The following is a 24,090-nucleotide window of genomic DNA, read 5'->3' on the forward strand; positions in this document are numbered from 1 at the left end:
TTGTAGAGGCTGAGGTCATCAAAGAGAAAGATAAAACAGCTCCTGTAAAGAAAGGTATGGATGCCAGTTAAATCCAGTGTGCACTTTTGCTTTATGCTGCATGATGTTATTCATCTCATGACACAGTACTGTTTTATAGAGCCTGAAGTTATCAAAGAAAAAGCACCTGAACTAACACCAGAACCCACAAAGAAATGTATTAAAGGAGACCTATTATGCCCCTTTTTACAAGATGTAATATAAGTCTCAGGTGTCCCCGGAATGTGTCTGTGAAGTTCAGCTCAAAATACCCCACGGATCATTTATTATACCATCTTTTGGGTGGAATCAAAAACATGCCGTTTTCGTGTGTGTCTCTTTAAATGCAAATGAGCTGCTGCTGCCCGCCTCCGACATATCTGTGGTCTCCTTAAATACAATCAGAGACAATGGTAACTTTAGCTGCATTAGCTGTTGAATCAGCTAAGCACATTCAGAAAGGCGATTTGCAAACATTCACAAAATATAAAGTGCAATACTTAAATATTCAGGATATAAAGCTGGAACACAAACAGTTGGTACTGATCTATGCTTGAGAATCTTTTTTTTTTTAAATCCTGCTGTGTAAAATTATCTGCACAAACATACATACATTTTTGTATGTTTTGGGGCACGTTTTCTTCAAAAACAGAACTTGTCCACGTCGTCTTCAGTGGCTCTGATGCCGGTAGTGCACGAAGACTCTGCTTTTACAGCCAACAACAGAGCACTTATGACACTTACGAAGCTGAGACATTATTCTACTAACTGTATCTGCTCCAGCGCGTAAAAAATGACAGACTGTGTTTAGATTACTCAGGAGAGGATCTATGATAATAGGGTGGAGTCCGTCACCAGTCGTGGGCGAGGCCTGCTCTAACATGACATCACTTTAGAGAACAAAAACCATTCATTTTGACACGCTGTTTTTGATTAATAGAAATATAAGAAAGAGGAGTGGGTGGACTTTTAACATTGTAGGGTGGTTGTGTACACACACTGCCGACTCACATTTATGTACAAACACCATGTAAAAGTGAATTTTGCATAATAGGTCCCATTAATATACCATATTATCTGTCTTTGTACATTTTAAATTTATAATACACATTTTCCTAATCCAAAACCCTTATTTACCTTGTAACCCCTTTTCAGTTGACGTTCAAAAGGAAAAGGCAAAACCAGTTGCTGAAAAGGAAGGTAAATGTGAATTATTTTTTGAGAGGACTGTCAGCTCATATCTGCTTTTTAACTGTTATTCTAAAGTTAAGTCCCAATGCTTTGCAGAACCTAAGATAACAAAAGAAAAGTCAAAGCCATCACTTAAGAAAGGTAAACCCTATTTCAATTTATTTGTGACAAATATGCCAAAGATGTTAATCATTTTATTTGTATACAAATTTTATATTTATTATATATTTTATATAAGTGTTTTTCATTTTAGAAGCTGAAGTCATCAAAGAGAAATCTAAACCATCCCCTAAGAAGAAAGGTTTGAGTTACTTTGTTTAGAATAAAATCACAATTTTCTGCAACAACATGTGATTTTTAGGGATGTGCCCGATGCCGAATACCTTATTCGGAAAGGCACGAATAATGACTTCAAAACGAATAATGGATTCATCTGAATAATATAAAAAATATTTGTATGACTGATTATCCAAAAAGCACAAGGATAAAGCGATATTTTAAATAAGTATATACAAAATTACAAAGAATTTATGAATCTGTGCTGCCAATATTTCTAAAGTGTAAACCTTATGAATGAAAATGCGTACGCTGGGATTTCAGATCGGACAAGTGTGGTCTCGACTCCGTTTGTGGTCTCTGTTAATTGTGCGTGTCTGGAGCTTGTCAAGTGTAACATTAGGATGCAACATCATATACGCTTTCCACTTCTTGAAATGTCTGTTAATGAATCACACGATTCACACATACTCATTTATAGCCTAAACCTGAGTGTGACGTTAAATTCTTGACCTGAAGTGATGATTTCATGAAAATTCTATTTCATGCAGATATTAATATCTGAAATACCAGGAGAAACCACAGTTAACAACGTATTCCACATTTAATGTAGCCTACAAATTCAGTTTCATCTGGTAAGAAAAAAATTATAAAACAATATTTTTTTTTAAAATAATATTTGAATAATAATAATGAATATATTAAAAGGCTATTATTATGAAAAAGCATATACAAGGCATATTTTATTAATAGAAACGACAAATGTAAGAGTAACATTTAAAAATGGGAATTTCATTTAGTTTTGACACACTTCCGGTTTAAGTCCCGCCCACATCCGGTTCTATCTGAATAAAGAGACAGATAGACAGATAGAGATCATTTTGTCACATTAACATATACAAATATAGATAATGGCTTCGCTGCGCAGCCCTAGTGATTATTCTAAAAATAGATTTTTCTAAATATCTTTTAAATTATCTTAATTTTAAAGGCTGAAATGTTTAAGGAAAAAGCTAAACCAGCCCCTGAGAAGAAAAGTGAGTTCTCATTTTCAGCTTTATGTGTGTTTTACATGGTTAAAGATTAATTAAATATAAAGATAATGCTAGAGAACGTAAATTACAATCTAAAAATATGTTCACATGTCATTTTAGAGGCTGAAGTCGTTAAGGAGAAAGCTAAACCAGCTCCTGCAAAGAAAGGTATAGATATAAATGAAAATTAAATATTTTCATTCAAGACAATTTTAGGATAATTCTTCTCTTTTGCATTCTCTTACATTTCTTTTCACCATCACAGTGTTAGAAGCTGAAGTCATTAAAGAGAAAGCTAAGCTAGCTCCTGAAAAGAAAGGTTTGGTTTTAGAATCAAATAAACATTTTCTTTCAAACTACATTTTAGATTATACTAAAATGTTTTGTATGTTTTGCTTTCTTTCATTTTATACATTATCAACATTGTAGAGGCTGAAGTAATTATGGAGAAAGTTAAACCAGCCTCTGAAAAGAAAGGTGAGTTTCACTTGTATTAAAGCACTGATTTTTGAGATAAGTGCTTTAATAATAAATTAATTTGAAATGGATATATTTTTAGACAAAGGTCTCAACCAACGAACCATGTATGTGAACAGGATTTTATAAAAATGCTTTTTTTCTGAAAATTGACATTTATTCAATTTACTGTAATATCTGCCAACTCCGTCAGACACACTAAAAAGCAGCTCAGGCTCAGGTGGTAGAGCGGGTCGGCCACTAATCGTAGTGTTGGTGGTTCCATTCCTGGCCCACATGACTCCACATGCCGAAGTGTCCTTGGGCAAGACACTGAACCCCAAGTTGCTCCCAATGGCAGGCTAGCACCTTGCATGGGAGCTCTGCCGTCATTGGTGTGTGAATGGGTGAATGAGCTTCTCATACACTTTTTAAACTTTTAATACCGCTAAGGTTAAAAAGGTGCTATATAAGTGCAGACCATTTACCATTTAAAAGCATGCTATTTTAATTGGATCCATCCAACAAGAGTTTAAAGTCTTTAATTATATAATAATGGTGTTCAGTAAAGGAGTTAAGTGATGAAATACATTCTATAATCTTTTTTTTTCTGTTTCCGCACTATTGTGAAAATTCTGATGGAGTTGACAAAAGTGAATATTTTTCTATCTTAACCATGTGTTAAGATGCAACTAAAATGTCAAAATGATTCTGCAAGTCTTAACAGAATTGATCACAATGGGATGAATGTGTTGACATGTTAAAGTGTGACCGCAGAGACATTTTTTGTTTGAAATATATACAAATTACCAGACCATGTGTCGTACTATTTGTTGCATTTTAAACACTTTGCTTGGCAGTTTAACATTGTGACCTCATGTGCTTCCAAGTATAGAGCATGCATTTTTTTAAATTCTAATGAAATTATTTAAAAATGTAAGTAATAAATGCCCTGAGTATACACATTTCCTTTTAGAGTGAACTTTTTCAGTATTTTTATTATTATGAATTTCTTGATTTGTTAACATAAAGAGTCTTTATTACTAGGGACATGTTTTGCCCCTTTTCTCAAGAATCAGTGAAAGATAAACAAATTACTGTAACAAGCTAACCCAAGAAAAAATGTTTATACTATAGATTTTTTACAATATCAAAGTTTTTACATGACCTCCATTTCAGAGGCTGAAGTAATCAAAGAGAAAGCTAAACCAGCTCCTGTAAGGAAAGGTATGTGTCAATGAAATCATTGTGTGTACCGGTATACTGTTGTTGTGTTTTTCCACTGTATGATGATTATTCATCACATGAAACAATACTGTTTTATAGAGCCTAAAGTTGCTCAAGAAAAGGTACCTAAACCAACACCAGAAAGAGGCGAGTTTTCTTCTTACAGTCCTTTTTAAGAACATTTTGCAGTCAAATCATAGCAAACATTAAAAGACTTCTTTCTATTCAATGTTTCAATGGCTGAAGTTGTTTGATGAGACTGAAGCTGAAAAATCCTTTTTCTGTTTTGTAGAGCATGAAGTCATCATAAAGAAAGATAAACCAGCATTTAAGAAGAAAGGTTTGATTTACTGTGTTAACAATCAAATTAACTTTATCCCTAAGAAACATTTTTACTTTCTCTAAACATTTCTTTTTTTAGTCGCGGTACCAAAGGAAAAGGCAAAACCAATCCCATTAGAAAGAGGTGCATATCTAGTTGACGTTTCATGTGACAATAACCTGTTGATTTGTCAGTGCATAGCAACTGTTGGCAATTGTTTTAAATATTTATGAATGTTAGTTCAACTGCCAGAAAGGTTTATAAAGTATGATAACATGAGAGACAAATTAAGTGTCGTCTCAATTACCTGCTATTCTACATTTAAAGCTCTATGTTTTGCAGAAACTGAGACAACCAAAGAAAAGGCCAAGCCAGCAATAAAGAAAGGTAGGCCTACTTCAAATTATTTATCTTGAGTTTTGTAGACTACTGAAACATTTTTGCTTGGCAAATTGCAAGATAATCCTAACCTTTTGCTTTTTCTAAATATTTTTATGTTATCAAAATTTAGAGGCTGAAGTCATCACAGAGAAACAGAAACCAGCCCCTGAGAAGAAAGGTAGGAGTAACTATTATTTATCTCAATGTGTAAAAGATATCACTATCTGTATTATATACAGTACATGGTTTTGCAACATTTCAGAGGCTGAAGTCATCAAGGAGAAAGTTAAACCAGCTCCTGTAAGGAAAGGTATGGATATAATCCTGCATACACTGTTTCTTTCCACGGTATGATGACTTTTAATCATATGAAACAATACTGTTTTATAGAGCCTGAAGTTGCTAAAGAAAAGGCACCTGAACCAACACAAAAACCAAGTGAGTTTCCCCTACATGGCTTTTAGGATGTTTTAAAGTCTTTCATAAATGAGAGAAAATACTTGATTCTAGTGGTCAATATTTCCGAGACTGAAGTAGTTAAGAACATATGTGTAGAGCTTCATTATTTAGCATGATACAAACTGAAATGTCCCTTTGTTTTATAGAGCCTGACATTACCAAAGAGAAAGCAAAACCAGCCTCTAAGAAGAAAGGTTTGATTTACTGTGAAAATAATCAAATTTAAATTATTCTCAAGCTAAATGTAAGCTTTCTAAGCTCTATACATATTTATATTATCATCGGTTTAGAGGATGATCTCATCAAGGAGGAAGTTAAACCAGTTCCTATAGATTCAATTCAATTTTCATTTCACTTTTTAATTTGTAACTAGTCGCACCTAATAAACATGCAAAAATAGTTTGGTCAGCGGGACTAAGTTAACAAAATAAAATATATCAAATTTTATATTAAAATGAAGCAAAATGACCCACATATTTGTTACTGTGAAAAGTTATTCAAAATAACAAACCTGTTTTTGGAACATTTGTCAGAAAACTGCTCCACAGCACTCATCCGAATACTTCATGAACGAAAGATTTAAAGCAGCATATCAAACGAAACTAGAGATGCTACTCTTTACAACCAAACAGGATTCAGAGAAATAATTTGAAGAGGTTTCTTATCAGTGGCACTTTTGTTGGCACTGTTTCGTAGACGTAGTTCACGGAAATTGACGCCATGGTGTTTGGTCTCGTCAGAATTTAACACTTAAATGACGAACAGTATGCAATGGGTTTAAAGGAATCTAAATGATGCGTTGCGTATAGCGAATCCAATATAGTGAGTCCTTGCATGAGGCCGCTTGGTCGCACGAGGTTAAAATATAGTCAATAATGTTAAACCATCATGTTTTGCAGAACCTGAGATAACCCAAGAAAAGCCAAAGCCAGCACCAAAGAAAGGTACTTCAATTTATTTGTGAGAATAATACCAAAACCATTTTTTCTGGGACAGTTTTAAGATAATGATAAATGGTTTTATATTTTCACCTTTTTAGATGCTGAAGTTGTCAAAGATAAAGCTAAACCAGCCTCTAAGAAGAAAGGTTGGATTTGCCATGTTAACTATCAAATTAACGTTATCCTTAAGCAAAATCTCAAAATATTTTTTATATTATTATTGTTTTAGAGGCTGAAGTCCTCAAGGAGGAAGTTAAACTAGCCCCTGTAAAGAAAGGTAGGAGTTACTGTAGTTTTAACTTCAAGTGAGCTTTCATGCTGTGTTTGAGGTTATGTATATCCTAGATCAAAAACAATGGTAAAGATAATTTTTTTAAATAATATATATTATTTTTTTTACAGAATCTTTTTCAGTCTCTAAATGTGTTTATATAATTGCCTTTTCAGAGGCAGAAGTCAAGGAGAAAGCTAAACCAGCTCTTGTAAAAAAAGGTATGGATATAAATACTGTTGTTTTACACTATATGATGATTAATTATGAATAATAAAATACTGTTTTACAGAGCCTGAAGTTGCTAAAGTTAAAGCACCTGAGCCAACGCCAAAACCTACAAAGAAAGGTATTCATATACCCTATGTGCTCTGTCTTTAGTGCTTTATCATTTTGAAAAGGTAAAAGTTACAGTTATTTTAGACTGTTTGCTTTTCACAAGTTACAAATCAAGTTAACACGTTAACCAAGCAAATTAAAAGATAATGCCAACTAAACTCTTTTTCACTCTGTAAATATTTGCACATCTTTGCGATTTCAGAGGCTGAAGCCAAGGAGAAAGCTAAACCAGCTCCTGTAAAAAAAGGTGTAGATGTCAATAAAGTGACTGTGCATCCTGTATACTGTTTGTTTGACATTGTATGATGATTATTCCTCACATGAAACAATACTGTTTTATAGAGCCCGAAGTTGCCAAAGAAAAGGCACTTGAACCAATACCAAAAAGAGGTGAGTTTTCCCTCTGGCCTTTTACATAAAATCAGTCAGTCTAGTCATCAAAAATGAGAGTAAATGCTTTATTTTATTCTGTATTTCAGAGACTTACTATATACTGTATTTATTTAAGATGCATTGTTTGCCATGACTGAATCTGAAATATCCTTATTCGGTTTTGTAGAGGCTGAGGTCATCAAAGAGAAAGCTAAACCAGCCCCTAAGAAAAAAGGTTTGATTTATTGTGTTAACAATCAAATTATCACTATCCCTAAGCAAAATGAAAGATTATGTGAAAAAAAAAAATAGTTGTATTACTCTAAACATTTGTACATTATCATTGTTTTAGTGGCTGAAGTCATCAAGGAGAAAGTTAAAACAGCTCCTGTAAAGAAAGGTATGGATGCCACTTAAATCCAGTGTGCACTTTTGTTTTACAATGCATGATGTTTATATTTCACATGACACAATACTGTTTTATAGAGCCTGAAGTTGCTAAAGGAAAGGCAACAGAACCTGCAAAGCAAGGTAACAATGTACACTAAACTGTATGCTGTTTATCTTTTAACATTTGCAATTTTAAATACATTTCTTCATGATATTTTCCAATTATCTTAAATATTTTAACATTTTTATTTTAACATTTTAGAGGTTATCAAGGAGATAGTTAAACCAGCTCCTGTAAAGAAAGGTATGGATGTTAAGGAAATAACCGTGTACATACAGTACCATTATTTACTCTTTATAATGATCATTAATCACATGAAACAATACTGTTTTTTTAGAGCTTGAAGTTGAGCTTGAAAAGGCACCTGAACCAACACCAGAAAGAGGCGAGTTTTTCCCACAGTGTCCCTTTTAGGAAATTTAAAATATATTAACCAGAAACCTACCTAAGTTTACTATAGATAATACCATCTAATAGCTCAAAAGGATATGATTTAAAATAAAAATTATATATATATATATATATATATATATATATATATATATATATATATATATATATATATATATAATGTGTGCGCATGCGTGCGTGCGATCACCTGTTGCCACTCCCAAGCAGAGATGCTGTCAGCTTTCTGAAGATCAACTTTCTTAGTGGAAAAATAGAGGTCCAAGCAGGCGTAATTCTACCTATTTAGCGGTGGCCGGTGCACAAGAGTCGATTACTATAGAAACCGCAATGTCCTCCGCCATTTTAAACAGCACCCATTGTGTAATTAATCAGTCTGTTGTATGTAAACGGCTGACACGGATTCACTTCATGTCACCTAACTGGCTCATATTACACACAAAAATTATCTTTTGCCACCACCTGCTGGCTAACATATGTAATGTAAAAAAAGACAAACATTAGCTCTTACCAGATTTGCACTGCTCTTACACTTTAGTTTAAAATGGCACAAACACATGCGGAGTGATACACACACAGTGAAGCGTCAGAGTGCCGATGGTGTCAGACCATCAGTGCTCATGGAACGTCTCTCGTCCAATCAGATTCGAGTACCGGAACTAACTGTTTTATATATATATATATGCTTTATTTTTTGGCCAAGATCTTGAATTTATGACAGGAGATCTGAACCACTCCTTAAAGTCTTCTCCAGCACATTCTAAAGACTTTCAGTGGGGTTAAGGTCAGGACTCTGTGGTGGCCAATTCATGTGTGAAAATTATTCCTCATGCTCCCTGAACCACTCTTTTACAATTTGAGAACAATGAATCTTGGCATTGTCATCCTGGAATGTGCCCTTGCCATCAGGGAATAAAAAATCAACTGATGGGATATCCTGGTCATTCAGTACATACATGTAGTTATCTGACTTCATTTTATTGAAGCATAATGTTGCTGAGCCTAGACCTGACCTTTTGAAGCAACCCCAGATCATAACACTGCCCCCAGAGGCTTGTACAATGGGTACTATTTATGATGGGTACATCACTTTATGTGCTTCCCTTCTTACCCTGGCATGCCCATCGCTTTGGAATAGGGTAAATCTGGACTCATCAGACCACATGACCTTTTTCCATTGCTCCAAAGTCCAATCATTATGCTCTCAAGTAAAATGTGCCCACACAGCTGTTTATTCTCAATCCTGTAAGTTCTCGTCACATTGTGCATGTGGAAAAGCTCTTGCTTTCACTATTAAACATAGTTTTCTACTGTTGATTTTTTTTATGATGTGGCTTCACCAAGCATTTAGTGATCTCAGATTAAGATGTTTTTCCAACCATATTTCTTACATGAAGTTGACGGTTCACCACTTAACCCAATTCCAGTAATTTCAGCAATCTCCTTAGTTGTTTTCTTTGCTTGATGCAGGCCAATAATTTGTCCCTTCTGAAAAACATTAACATCTTTTCCAATGACCACGGGATACGCCTTCCAACATGGTTAAGAAATGTGAAGCTACACTCTGCAAATGTGAAGTTACACTCAGGTTAAAATAATATATATATACAGTATATACACTGTATATTATTTAGGCAAAATGAGCTTATACTAATTTCACTGTTTTAACCAACTAGAAATGCTAAAACTAGCCTAATTAGTAGTTCCAATGTCTACATAAAGCTTAAGCTTCCATAACTAAATCTAATGTAACATTGGTACATATAATAAAAGCTAATGCACTAAATGTCTATATGGCCACAGTCTCATTAGATGAGTTGGTTTCAAAATTCTTTCAAAAACACAGATGACGTGGCACCCATCGGTCTGGACATGGAGCTCCTGAACTCCATCAATCAAAAACTGTCTCTTCTGGATCTAATGCGGAAGGACATTGGTGTAATGAAAAGTGACCTGGAGTCCACGCAAAATCAAATTACTCTTCTATGGAAGGACAACAGAACAATCAAAGGTATTTGTCCATTTTAGAAATAGGCTGGTTAGACTATTTGACATAGTCAATGTGTCAATATGTGTCAACATACAGTTATTTGCAGAAGAACAGACAGATCAAATATGCATTTCTTTGTATACACTCCACCTGGATGAATTTTTTTTACTAAACGTTAAATTAAGTTAACAACAGTTTATAAGCATTTATTGTTTAACCTTTAACATGACACTTAACAAAACTGTCAGGTTTTTGAGCCAATTTAAGGAAACTTCTTTGAGGCAGCCTCAATAACTTTATAAAGACTATGGGTGATCTATACAACAAAAAATCTAGAATCCAGGTCAAGAGGAAATTAAGTTGTGTATTTTTCACAGTTAACCATGAATTATACTGGAAATAAAAATAACAATGCAAATCATTTCTTAATTAATGTCAGACCACATGCTATCCGTTGCCTTTCAGAGCCTGACACTGTCAACGTTACAGTAAAGCCAACTCCAATTGTCTCCATTGAAAAAGCAAAATCAGGTATTTGTTACATTGTCCTAAAGTTATGTCAGAACATTATTTTGTGCATTCACATGCCTGTCTGGTCATAAATATGGATGCATTGAGATACAACTAAAGTTGCATACAACTGCAATCTTTCATATAAAGTGTGATTCCCACTGCAATGTACAGTTGTACAGGTGACTGAAAGATTTATCTTCAAAGAACATGATACTCTGAAAAACATTAACAAGATAGCATCTATAAAGACAAGTAATGGGCAAACATTTTCTTATCCAACATTAACTTTCAGAAATTTTACTTTTTCTTGTGGTACTATTTGTACTAGGGCTGTCAATCGATTAAAATGTTTAATCGAATTAATTACAGCAGGCCAGGGTGGCAGCAGACAAGTTAAGCATTTCTACAATACAAAAAGTGTCTTTAGAAGTCAAAATACTGTTTCTTTTATTTCCATATCATTACACATAATCCTACTTCCTTCTGAGCTATTTTTATTTGTTGGTCTGTGTACTCGTGTGTCAAACGGATGCTTTTGGAGCATCTAACATTGGTTGCGTCGTTGCGCTATGTCAAGTTAAACGTAAATTTGAAACTCAGAAAACCAGTCTTGAGATCCCTGGATTCTGTGGTGCTTGGTCCAGCTGTCCAGATGTAGACAGTGATGGGCACTTCGTGAAGCTTAGAAACTTTACGAATAATTTGTTTTAAACCAATACTTTAGAGCACAGGCCAAGTCACGTGATTTTAGCGACGAGGCTTCGTTACATCATACTGTTTCTAAATGTTTCGTGGGTTGACGCTAGAGGCCCTTGATCCCACAGTGAACTCCTAAATCAGTGTTAACTGCAGGCTGTAACTGATTTCGAGTCAATTGAGCAATAATCAGACTGACTCAAACAAGAGTTGCTGATTTCAATTCAGTCATTTTAAATTCCCTGTCAATCACCTTGAGTTGTGTTCCCACCTGTAAAACGGTATGTTTTACAGGTGGGAATGTTTATGAGAAAGAGATTTGAATTTGAGAGAGGCATATATTTTGTGATATTTAAAGAGATGTGTTTGTTTTACAAAAAGTGAATCCTGAATTTCGACTATTGTACATAACACACCTTCACTTTTCTTTTTAATTTAGTTCACCCAATGTCATACCGTTATAAATGTGTTTGAGTCCCATTCTGACTGTGTCATTTATTTTTCATGTAATTAACACATTAAATCGACAGCCCTAATTTGTTCATGTAACTAGACAAAACCTTTAGAACAATATTGGAATGTTCTACATGCTGCAGTTGACATCACTCTAGCATTTCTGTTTATATTCAATATATGTTTTGTCTTATTATCCACACAAAATGAGTGCCAAATATATCCAGCTCTTCTTATCCCTGTTTAGCCTGAATGTCAGTTTATGTTTCCCACAACATAGAAAGTGATGCCCTGAAAAACATCACTAAACAAGCACCTGCAAAGAAAGGTAACAATAGTAAAATGGTCTCAGCTCTGTTAGGACATTTTGTGAATTATTCCTAAATAATTAGAAACATTATTTCATGATATAAGCAAATATCAAAACTGAAATATTTGTGTTCAAATAAAAGAAAGAATAACTATTCCATTCTAGAAAAAGAGGCTCTGAATGCCAAGATCAGACCAGAGCCCAAAAAGAAAGGTAAATTTGAAATGCATCTGGATTACTATACTTTTTTTTAAATAATTTGTAATTACTCTAAAATATTGATTTTGTATTTTGTAAGAAATCATTTTACCACACTGACATGCTCATACTTTATTATAACATATTAAGTAAAAAGGTGTTATATCAGTGTTTGTTTGACTCTCTTTCCTGATAATAGAAATCCCTCATGAAAAGGTCAAAGAAGTAAAGAAACCTTTACAGCAAGGTACTATGACTGTACTGATGGGCTTGCATGGATTACATAGATTAACTAACACTGACTTTTAACATTTTATTCTATGTATTTTTAAGAATTAAGAATATTTATTATTTCTAAAATTCATCAATAGGCTTAACATTAATAGTTGATATACTGTATGTGTCACGATTCCCTTGTTGTCTGCCCTGTGTTTCACTAGTCATTGTCATGCACTACACTTCCCACAATTCCCGGCCCTCATCGACTGCCAGCCCTGTGTCATTGTTCGCACCTGATTGTCGTTTGTGATCCTCCTGTGTCTGTGTATTTAAACCCTGTTTGTTTCTCCATTCGTTTGTCGATCGTTGAATGTTTCTGATGTGTTTAATGTTTCGCTGTTTGGATGTTTTTGATGTTTTTGATGTTCCCATGTTTACTCCGTTGCCTGTCTTGCCGTGTTTTCATCCTGTCGTGTTCATCCGGTTCCGTGTACCGTCCATGTTTTCATGTTTTAGTTTAAGTTTTTCCCCCGTGGATGTTTCTTTTGTTCCTGTTCGTTTTGTCTTCACCTTGATCAGCAATAAAGAACCCGCACTTAGATCCCACTCCTTGTTTGCCCTCGTCTGCATTCATAACAGTATGATAGTTGGCTATAGTACAGACAATATTCTCTACAAACTCTAAACTCTACACCTGTCTTTTTCTGGAATGTTAAATAAGAAACATCTCATACATCAACTTTATTGTAAGAATAATATAATAATGTTTTTTTTTTATTTATAGAACCTGAGGAGGTCATAGTAAAAGGTATTATTTTTATGTTTCAGCAATTAAGCAGTTATGGTATACACAGTGCAATCCATAAATATTCAAATAATTTCAAGTTATTAAGGTCTGCTATAATTATATATTCTTACATGAATGTTGCATGACATTTTTTGTTTCAATAAACTGAAGTATTATTTCAACAGTCAGAACAAATAACAATTGCTGTAGTGTTATTTTGTACCCGTTTTATTAATGACATTGTTTTCTTCTGTTGTTTTTAAAGTAGAAGAACCTGTTATCACCAAAGATATTCCAGAAATAGAGGAGGGTAGGTTTTGTTCTTGTACAGCTGTGCATTATAAGCAATATTGTTACAGAGAGGCTACAGCCCAAGTTTAAATACTACGTCTATTTTCCTTTGTATGTGAAGTGTGACCATTAATTGCTTCTAATATTTTTTCCTCTCCAGAGGACGTGCCCTACTTTCAGTGTTTCTTTGTGGATGAGGATGATACTCCGTATCCGTTCTTCCCATTTTCACCACCGGTGTGAGACAAGCCATGGTCTGAAGGTAAACAGCATGGCAAAGCCGATGGAATAAAGATCCCTGAAGGATGAGGCACCTGTCGCTCTGATGCAAGAGGTACATACTGTAGCTGGTCCTAAAAATCACACCAAGTAGGACTCAGAAATGTTGATTTTAATTTATTTCATGGATGAGTTTCAAAACTGGAAAACTTCCTTCTTAAAATGTTGTTGATTTTTGTCATTTTTATTTTGGGGTTCAGAGCGTTTAAATGGACAGCGGTTGCAAGTTTTGCTAGAATTTGTCATATTGTCTTAAAGCAATCCGTCTTATAACTGATACCATAGATTTGACTTTTATTTCAGGTTTCATAATGATATAATTGTATTTATGCTTGTGTGATTTATTTATATATGCTTGTGCGATTTTATTTATGTATGTGTCAAAGAAGGAACACGAGTACAGTTTTTCCCAGAAAGCACTGACAGGAAGTAACAAAACAATCAATATGGGGTTTGAAAGTTTGTTTTGACTTACACAACTGAAATGAAACTTACTATGTAATAGAGGATATAATTGATCAAGTAATAAATAAATGTCTTCTTTTTTGGTAGTACAGTTTACAGAACTACCAGAAGGGCTTAGAACAACATGCCCAGTTATTCAAGATGTATGTATAATGTTAAATGTATTACTTTTATTTAGTTTACTTTTTTTTATTAGTAGTATTTCATTTTTTTTATTTTACAGATGTCAGTTGTTTTGTAAGATGTTATAACTCTATATTTCACAGAGGAAACACAAGTATGTTTTGTGCAGTGTTCTTCATAAAATGATACACTGAAACTTGCATAGAAAAATAGAACGAAACTGTTGGTGTTAAATCCAGAGAAATGACTTAAAACATGATGCTGTTAAGAACTGCACTTTTGTGCTATTTTGATTTTTAGATTTGAGTGCCATTGAAAGACACCAGTTGAAAAGGCACAAAGCTGTTCAAAACACTGACCATTTTCTTCCAAGCAAATGTATTTTTTACATTGCAAAAAGTCAAGTTTTTACTTGTGGCATAAGATTTTTCATATTTACATTTCTCCACATAATATATAAGCTTTATGTAACCTTTTTTCCTATAAAGTGTGGATGTGTTTTTGCACCCGGCTATTAAATGGGTATAACTACCTAATGAAGACGTGCCAATTAAATGGCATACAGACATTTATAAGTATATTGTGCTATAAAATTGTCTATAATGTACATTTTACACATGCAGAAGACTTTTACATTATGAGACTAGATTATGTGCCAGATTAAATGTTTTGCATGTGTTACTGTGTGTATTTTTCAGTGTGTGTGTGTTGCGGGGGGCAGGAACAATTTTAGTGTCTTTCTGCAGGAGTTTAGCATGTTGCTCCATAGAGGATAAGCTCATGCACAGTAATGCCACCTGTTCAAATACATACTACATCAATATTTAAGTGTTGTAACAAAATAAAATAGGTATTTTTTGGACAGATTAGTTCTTAATTTGATCTTGATATATATTATACATGTGCATGCACGTTCTGATGTAAATCTGTTTAATAAATGAAGAATAATTCCACACTAAATAGCTTATTTTTAATAGTAACTGGATTTTGCGACTATAATTGTTTGTTAGATTTGCATAGCATTAATTTATATTTGAACTTAAATATCCTGCTCATATTCTATCAAATATAACGTTGGTATGGTTCAAAAGGTTACAGTTTGAACATGTGCATTTTGGTGTATAAAATTTTATAAATGAAGTGTAACTAGAAAAATATCATTTATTTGAAGAAAGAAAATATAATACAATTTTGTGTTTATTTTCAATTCTTGCTGATTGCATGGTTTTGCTGTCAAATCCTCAAAATGTAAAGAAAATGAACTGGACAATATAGTGGCCTAATGTACAATGTGTTTCATTTTACTTTCTGTAGAAAATGTATAGACATACAGTAAAATAATTTACAAAGCTCTAAGGAAAAACCACATTATGGTCAAATAAAAGGCTTATGAGACTATAATGCCAATTGAACTATTGTACATGTTTAAATTTTGCTGAGGTCTATTTTTACAAAACCAGCACAACTGCCTGATGGTCCGTTACCATAAGTCTCACAGAAATTAACATTTATAACAAAGAAAATGTAGAACTGTAACATTGTAACATTCAACTTAATGTAAGCAACTAATTCAATATCACCCAAGCCATTTTTCCAACACCCATTTTCACCAGTAGGTGGCATTATATACTATATCCTCTCATGTAACCTTTTTGGTCCTCATATAACATTATGGTTGAATTGCTAGTCACAAAAGAAGCACTTTGGCAAATTAATTGCAACAATATTATTTCAATAACATGTGCATTAACAATAAATGTATACCAGATTAAACACATTTAAAAGAATCTGCACAAATCTACAAAAAATGCATTTTAATGTTATCTTTCACCCTCACAATACCACAAGAAGCTGCCAGTAGTGCGAAATACTCAGTGCATTGGTATGCGCAGCCTGCTTTCTGCTATTCAAAGTTCTCAGCCTGCAGACTGCTATTCAAGTATCTAAAAAAAACATTAAGCCAAGTACCAACAGAGACAATTCCTGACTGAGCCCATCCTTAAAATTCCCTTTTTGTATGGTAGGCCTTTATAGAGAAAATGTACAGTGGCCCTAAAAATTATTTGGTCACTTCAGCCACACTAAAAAAATATAATGTATTTACATTATATAACAATATATCAAACCAAGTGACATTTAAAGAAATGTAGCACAAACAAAAAAATTTTTAACAAAATAATTTTTTTAATAAGTAAATATTGTTCACGTTCTGGTGTTCAAACATTATATTTCTATAGTTAGTGTCATGAACTACATCTTTGCTTTACATTTCATATATACTGTATATTTCAAATATATGATATATTGTTTAAATATATTTATTTAATCAAATATAGTGTAATATATTTGATATTGCATATACAGACACACTGTTATGCATAATCCATTGCGTATATAATGTATTACTCATTTTACTATCATATTTCCAGTGGAAGTTTATTTGTAACATTAAGCTGAACCAAAAAAAGTAGCCTATGATTTGGGACATAGATGTATAAAAGAATATTTGAAACTGAAACCAAATGAAGAAGTGTTCATTTGAATCAATTGTGTAAAACACCTCATTACCACTCTCTCATTAAACATTGCTAGCCATTACGCAACAGCAATGCCCTAAAATTAAAAGCAGTCGCTGGGTAAACCGTGGTCCAGTCCTGGAACATTGCCCGATTACAATCTGTGCATTGTCAACTGAAATATTTTCTCCTATGTGTTACCAGTTCCCATGGAAAGCGTGGAGGAGTGTTGGGGGTTCCCAGAGCCCCTGTGCCTCTTTTCTTTGAATTTGGGGAACAATGGGGAGAGTTTCTTTCACGACACTTGGCAAGAGCATAATCTGCCAGTGATGTCACTCCCAAATTTATAGGCTATTGGTCGCAGAAGAACGGCCTACTCTCGGCCCACAAAGAAGAGAGGCAAAATCAGCTTAAAGATGAACCATGGCTGGCCTAAAAGAAAAAAAGAGGGGAAGATGAAGGCAAGCATTCATGCTTCCTGACAAATGGCCACAGAGACTTAACATAGACTGAAGGGCTGAATAGACCCCCCGTATCCTCTCTTTTTTCTTTTCTCGCTTGGTCAGTTTGTAGACGAAATTAGTCCACACGGAAGTCTTGGCACTTTTGAAAAAAAAACTGGTGTGATCAAAAAGAAATGAAAGCTTTATTTTCTATAGGTTTTAGAATTCAGTTCCTGAATTAAGAAAGTACCATCTTTTCAACTATACTGTCACTCTCTCCACCAAAATGTGAATGCAAAGTCAACACACTGAATGTCAAACTTGCACAGAGCGTTTAATATCAAAGAAAATTCTTAATGATGTAAACAAAACGGAGTCGCGTGACACCATGTGAGGGACGTATGTGTGAATGGCGAGCTGTGCACACTTTGCCAGTTTTTAATTATTTTTGTGTCACATACCAGTGAGATTCGATACACTCTGTTTCATAACTGTTCTATGAAGACAATATGTCAAAGAATTCAAAATCCTTGGTGTCTGGAGACATTAAAATACACTAACATGCTCAAGCTGATACCTGTGACCGGGCCGCAGACCAGGGAGTCAATTTGGATGGGGTGGTGGGAAAATTCAACGTCAACTGTCCAGCATGTCTGTGATGCTGACGAAGGTCGTTGTGAACTTGGAGGATCTTATGGTAATACGTCAATCGATTACGGCAATGGAGGTGAAATTCTCTGAGTTGGTTACAAGAATCGGGGATGCCGAGAAATGGATCGATTATCTGGAGTCATCGGAGAGGGAATTAGCTGCTAATCCGCTAGCGACCAAGGCAGATTTGCAGTGCGTCTGGGAGAAGTTGGAAGACCTTGAGAATCATAATCAGTTAAACAACATCCAAATTGTTGGCATATCTGAGAACGAAGAAGGCAGAGATATGGTGAAATTCCTGAACGAGCTCTTCCCGAGTTTGCTCGACATAACATGCAATAAGATAGAAATTGAGCAAGCTCATAGAGCCACAGAGGGCCACAGGCCTCGATCAATTCTGGCCAAATTTCTGAGATCATCCGATAAAAATCTTGTGTTACACGAGGCGAGGAGTAAAGGAAAGATTTCTTGGAAGAACCACAACATTTTCTTGTTCCCAGACTTTGTGAATTCGACAAGAGAGAAACGTGATCGATTCAAGGAATGCAAGAAACACTTACATCAACGGAAGATCGCTTTTGCACTGATGTTTCCGGCCAAATTAAGAATAGATACTAAGCATGGCCGCAACGTATTTACATACCCACAACAAATTATGTCTTTCATAAAGTAATTGGAATGAGTTAGCCATTTGGTGATTTTCACGTTGCTCCCGAGTGAGCTTGACTCACTGAACATCTACATGTTCTTTGTGTTTATTCTGCCTATTGACTGAAGTTTGTTTTATAGGTTTTCTTCTGTTACGTAATTCTGTCTCACAAAATTTGTCTAGAAGCAACGGACTTCGAGCAGTCTGACAGCAAAGTTGTCACGGAGGCTCTCGTAGGCATACATGGACATTTTGAGTTTAGAGGGATACACTCTGGTTGGTGCTGTCATGCTGGGGGTTAATGCACACGTTTGTGTTTTTTCTGTTTGTTTGGTTCGGGGGGTAGTTCGGTGTTTGATTGTTGCACTAATGTTGGAATGTGGTCTTTTATAATCTTGTTTTTGACACACAATCTATTTTTTCTAATATGTCAAAATGTCAAATGTTAAAATGAGTGGATTGTCTCTCTCCATGTGGAATGTGAATGGGTAGGGGCATCCCATAAAAAGAAGGAAAGTTATTTCACGATATAGTGTTCCGTCAAGAAATGCATCTTTCAACTTTCAAAACTTTTGCACCTAAAATTGATGATCAGTGGTTTTTTTTAAAGATCTTGAAGGGATGATGCAAGTTGCTGACACCCCTCATGATATAAAATTGGGAGGAGACTTTCATTTTTGATGGACTCAGTCCTTGATCATAGTGATGCAAAAGTGTGTAAGCCCCCTAGAGCAACATTAACACTTTACAGGATGTGTAAAAAATCTTGGTCGTACAGATATTTGGAGACTTTTGAATCCATCTGGAAGGGACTATACATTTTCTATACAATGAAGTCCCTCATTTCATATGTTGTGGATTGCTAAATTGGAAACATTTAAGTCTCAGATCTTGCCCTGGTGAGTTTAGAGGTGCTTTCACATACAGAGAAAAATAAATCATATAGTTGCCGCTTTAATATATCCCTTTTGCAAAATCTTTAATTCCAACAAATTTTAATGGCTGAAATCAATGTTTATAAGGAGACCAACTGGTCCTCAGTATCCTCTGTGGGTGTGGCTTGGGTGGCACTTAAGGTGGTTCTTAGGGGTCAGATCATACAGTATGCCTCATTTATCAAAATGTCCAAAGCACAAGAACTCATGGAGTTGGAAGGGAATATTAAAAGAGGCAGAGCTAAAGCGCCAACTGTCGTCTAATGGCCTCAGATAATTGACCTGATTGAAATACAGATATAATACTATTTTGTCACGAAAGGTGTAGTTTTGGCTATTCAGTACAAAATAGTCATACTTTGAGTCTGTGGACAAAGCAAGGAAGCTTTTGGCTAGATATATAAAACAAAGACAGTCTTTTTCTACTATTTTCTCAGTGAAATCTGCTGGTGGTGAAATGTTTACCTCGGCTATTGATATTAATAATGCTTTTAAATAATTCTATTTTGATATTTATAATTCCATGCCTTCATCTACTAATAAAGATATTAGAAAATTTGTGGAACCATTAGAACTTCCTAAACTGATGACTGAGCAAATAAATTCTCTTGATTCTGAGATAACCTTGGAGGAGCTTGGTGAGGTAATTAAGACCCTACCTACAGGCAAGGCTCCGGGGCTAGATGGCTTTGCAGCTGAATTTTTTTGATCTTATGCTACAGAATTGGCTCCACTTTTGCTGGAAGTCTATACTGAATCATTAAATAATGGAAAGCTTCCATCAACCTGACACAAGCCCGGATCAGTCTGATAATTTAAAAGGACAATTATTCAAGCAAGTGCAAGAGTTACCATCTAATTTCCCAATTACAGTGGGTAGCACTGTCGCCACACAGCAAGAAGACCTTCTGTAACTGTTTGAGTCCCGGCTCACCCAGGGCCTTTCTGTGTGGAGTTTGCATGTTCTCCCCGTGTTTGTGTGGGTTTCATCCAGGTGCTCCGGTTTCCCCAACAAGTCCAAAAACATGCAGGTTTAGTGAATTGGAGACTCTAAATTGCCCCGTATGTGTGAGTGAGAGTCCCCCAGCCACTGGGGGTTGCATCAGGATGGGCATCCGGCATACAACTGTGCCAAATCAACTATATATGTGAAGAGAATCCTGCACCCATGTGGGACAAAATGATAGGAAAGAAGAAGGAAGTCGGCTGGAGTGCCCCATTTCAGGAGTGTTGTTCAGAGATGGGCAGGGTGGCAGCTTTTGAAGAGGGGGCATCCAGAAGACTTGGGAATTTAGACTTGTTTGTGGAGAAATGGGGCAAATATCTGACTTTTTCGGAGGGCTTTCAGCTTTTCAGAATTTGTCTTGGTGGCTTAAGCTTCCAGTGTTCAAACAATACAACAAGACGGAGAAAATAATAAAAAAAAGTGAATCAAAAATATAAGTATATATAGAAATACACAAAAAGACAATATATATATATATATATATATATATATATATATATATATATATATATATATATATATATACAATATTTACAAATCTGTTATGTCCAGATGCAAGGGAATGTATGGCAGAAGAGGTAGGGTATTTTGGATATATATGACTAAGCCATGTAATTATTGCTCAATGCGGCAGTTTTAACTATGCATGAGATGGATAGCCTGAGGGAAATAAACATTCCTGTGTCTAAAGATTCTGGTGCTCAGTGCTCTGTAACGCCGTCCAGAAGGCAAATGTTCAAAAAGGTAATGGGCTGGGTGAGTGAGAGTGATTTTTCCAGCCCTTTTCCTCACTCTGGAAGCGTACAGTTCTTGAAGGGAGGGCAAGGGGCAACCAATATTCCGCTCAGTAGTCCGAACTGTCCTCTGCAGTCTTCTGATGTCTGATTTCGCAGCTAAACCAAACCTGACAGTTATTGAAGTGCAGAGGACAGACTCAATGACTGCTGAGTAGAACTGTATCAGCAGCACCTGTTGCAGGTTGAACTTCCTTAGCTGGCGAAGAAAGTACAACCTCTGCTGGGCCTTTTTCACAATGGAGTCAATGTGTATCTCCCACTTCAGGTCCTGTGAGATGGTAGTGCCCAGGAACCCGAATGACTCCACTGCTGCCACAGTGCTGTTTAGAATGGTGAGGGGGGTCAATGTTTGGGTGTTCCTCATAAAGTACACAATCATCTCCACCGTTTACGTGAGCGTGTTCAGCTCCTAGCTGTTTTGACTGCAGCTGTGAGCCAGCCATTCAACCTCCCTTCTGTAAAATGACATGTAAAATTATTAATCAAAACAGTCTAGACCCAGAATAAAAAGCCTTTAAGAAAAGGGACTTGAAATAAATTGTGAGACACTTCTCTAATAAGGTTTGGTTATATAACTTCCAGTATATATTTGAGAGTAGCTCCGCTATTTTCACAATAATGTATTTTTTCCATTAACAAGCGTCATTTTCCAATGAGAACCGGTGTAGCATCACAAAACACTGTAATGCAAACACATCCTCCTGTCCTATCTCTCTCTCTCTCACTCTCTCTCTTTTCGTGCAACCTTAATTTAATCCATTGCCTTATTTTTTTAAGCGAAATATTGTGTTAATTCAATTGCTGTTGTTTATCACTATAGTTTGCGTAAAATATGTTGTTTTCTAGTTTTATTGGTATTTTTTTTTATAAATTACAAATAAAATATTAAAAATAATAAAATGTAATAACATTTAATAAAACGCACCTAAAGTAGCTTCCCCAACGCTGTAACTGCGTCCAAATATCCATACTTCCCTACTATATAGTTTTCCAAAAACTGTATGGCAGTGGAATATGTCCAAATACTCAATATTCATAAAACAGTAAGTGAGAAATACCTGACTGGCCTACTGTTTCCGGCAAGATTCTTAAGTGCAGATTGACTGGACACTTAATGATCCCATAATCCCTAGGTTGCAAAATGCTGGATTTTAAAGAACGCTGATGAACCGTGAGTTGGGCGGCTCTATTCAACAGTAAGTGATTTATATACCAAGAAATTTGTTCCTTGTGCTCAAATGGTGCTTGTTTAACAAAATCAGAGTAGATTCTTTTTAAAGGTGTTGTTATAATCTCATATCTTTGGGTCACGGGTCAATACCCACGTCCCGAGATTAATAATGTCAGGAATCTTTTCATACTACTTGTATTAATACCTCAAGAACATACTGATTTAGAGGCTGAGAAATGTATCCTTCATCACATAGAGTACATACTCGGACGCAGGGTGTCTCTAGGGAACTACTCTCAAAACAAAGATGACATGGTATGCTGGTGGCTTAAATGAATAACAGAGTTAATTTCTCATTTTGTTCTCAATGATACTTTAAGGGATAGTCCACCTAGTCATTTTCTCACCCATTTTTTTTACTTTCTGTCTTACATGGAACACAAATGGAGATGTTAGCAGAATGTTAGGAACTGACAGCCTTAGTCTCCATTTAGTTTCTTTGTATAGATGCTTTTGTAGATATGTTTGTGTTCCAGGGAAGAAAAAATGTAATTTGGGTTTGGAATGACATGAATAAATGATTACAGCATGTTTATTTTTGGGCGAACTATCCCTTTAAGTAAAACTCTGCTTGCCGAATTTTTGCCCTGGCAAAATGTCATTGTGTTGTGTGGTTAAACAGTTGTGTCATTAATCCGAGCAAGGTTTTCAGATGAGTCTCATGCTATTAGGTCAGCTGCGAAGGCGGAGAACAATGTCTGATTACTTTCCACTCCAGTTACGACACTTTTGTGACTAAAAATGATTTACAATCTGCTATGAGGGTGAAGCCATCATTACAGGCCTAGGTCAAACTAAACTGTCACCATGTACTGTTGGGTACATTGTGAAATATAATTTTGAGCCATCATTACAAGCCTAGGTCAAACTAAACTGTCACCATGTACTGTTGGATACATTGCTCTCCAAGAGTCAATCCTGCCCATTATCAGGTTTGGGAGGGTTACTTTTAAAAAGTATTCCACTACAGATTACAGAATACATGCTGTAAAAAGTCATTTGTAACGTATTCCATTTGATTACTCAAGGTCAGTAACATATTCTAAATACTTTGGATTACTTCATCAGCACTGGTAGATTTTTTAAATTGTTTTGACTATAAAAACTCTGCCAGTACAGTCAGACAAAATACACGTGTTAAAAATATATTCTCTGAAAAACCTAAATATCTTATGCAGTGTTGTTTCTAAAACAAGATAAAGCAAATTGGTCTTGTTTTAAGGATTTTTTTAAATTTGTACAGGAAAACAATACAAAAATTATTACCAAGAATATATGTTTTGCCCTAATATCAAAGGTCTTACTAGAAATAAGAAACTATGATCCAACGTGAATTTTCTTGATAAAAAAATATGATTGTGTCTGGTAACACTTGCATGTAAAAAGGATAGA

At 35.1% G+C, this 24,090-nt stretch overlaps 1 protein-coding gene across 16 annotated transcripts in view; it reads left to right on the top strand.

Moving 5' to 3' along the window:
- LOC127657017 (titin-like) overlaps positions 1-15,878 on the top strand; it is a 54,482-nt gene extending 38,604 nt beyond the window's left edge. For 10 of the 16 annotated variants that reach the window (XM_052145632.1, XM_052145634.1, XM_052145638.1 and 7 more), the window contains 36 exons: positions 7-54; positions 1,174-1,218; positions 1,306-1,350; positions 1,463-1,510; positions 2,640-2,687; positions 2,785-2,838; positions 2,949-2,996; positions 4,155-4,202; positions 4,302-4,349; positions 4,495-4,542; positions 4,624-4,668; positions 4,867-4,911; positions 5,036-5,083; positions 5,168-5,215; positions 5,296-5,343; positions 5,511-5,558; positions 6,264-6,308; positions 6,404-6,451; positions 6,535-6,582; positions 6,753-6,797; positions 6,869-6,925; positions 7,118-7,162; positions 7,258-7,305; positions 7,475-7,522; positions 7,640-7,687; positions 7,774-7,818; positions 7,940-7,981; positions 8,076-8,123; positions 9,993-10,157; positions 10,602-10,667; positions 12,079-12,126; positions 12,274-12,321; positions 12,506-12,553; positions 13,310-13,333; positions 13,578-13,622; positions 13,764-15,878. In XM_052145632.1, coding sequence (XP_052001592.1) covers positions 7-54; positions 1,174-1,218; positions 1,306-1,350; positions 1,463-1,510; positions 2,640-2,687; positions 2,785-2,838; positions 2,949-2,996; positions 4,155-4,202; positions 4,302-4,349; positions 4,495-4,542; positions 4,624-4,668; positions 4,867-4,911; positions 5,036-5,083; positions 5,168-5,215; positions 5,296-5,343; positions 5,511-5,558; positions 6,264-6,308; positions 6,404-6,451; positions 6,535-6,582; positions 6,753-6,797; positions 6,869-6,925; positions 7,118-7,162; positions 7,258-7,305; positions 7,475-7,522; positions 7,640-7,687; positions 7,774-7,818; positions 7,940-7,981; positions 8,076-8,123; positions 9,993-10,157; positions 10,602-10,667; positions 12,079-12,126; positions 12,274-12,321; positions 12,506-12,553; positions 13,310-13,333; positions 13,578-13,622; positions 13,764-13,846 — 1,856 coding nt within the window. In that variant the 3' untranslated portion in view covers positions 13,847-15,878. The remainder of the gene's footprint in view (positions 1-6; positions 55-1,173; positions 1,219-1,305; positions 1,351-1,462; positions 1,511-2,639; positions 2,688-2,784; positions 2,839-2,948; positions 2,997-4,154; positions 4,203-4,301; positions 4,350-4,494; positions 4,543-4,623; positions 4,669-4,866; positions 4,912-5,035; positions 5,084-5,167; positions 5,216-5,295; positions 5,344-5,510; positions 5,559-6,263; positions 6,309-6,403; positions 6,452-6,534; positions 6,583-6,752; positions 6,798-6,868; positions 6,926-7,117; positions 7,163-7,257; positions 7,306-7,474; positions 7,523-7,639; positions 7,688-7,773; positions 7,819-7,939; positions 7,982-8,075; positions 8,124-9,992; positions 10,158-10,601; positions 10,668-12,078; positions 12,127-12,273; positions 12,322-12,505; positions 12,554-13,309; positions 13,334-13,577; positions 13,623-13,763) is intronic. The other 6 variants (XM_052145635.1, XM_052145640.1, XM_052145637.1 and 3 more) reach the window with 6 other exon arrangements.
- Positions 15,879-24,090: the final 8,212 nt, after the last annotated feature.

This window comes from Xyrauchen texanus, chromosome 16 (genome assembly GCF_025860055.1).
Source record: "Xyrauchen texanus isolate HMW12.3.18 chromosome 16, RBS_HiC_50CHRs, whole genome shotgun sequence".
NCBI classification, from domain to species: Eukaryota; Metazoa; Chordata; class Actinopteri; order Cypriniformes; family Catostomidae; genus Xyrauchen; species Xyrauchen texanus.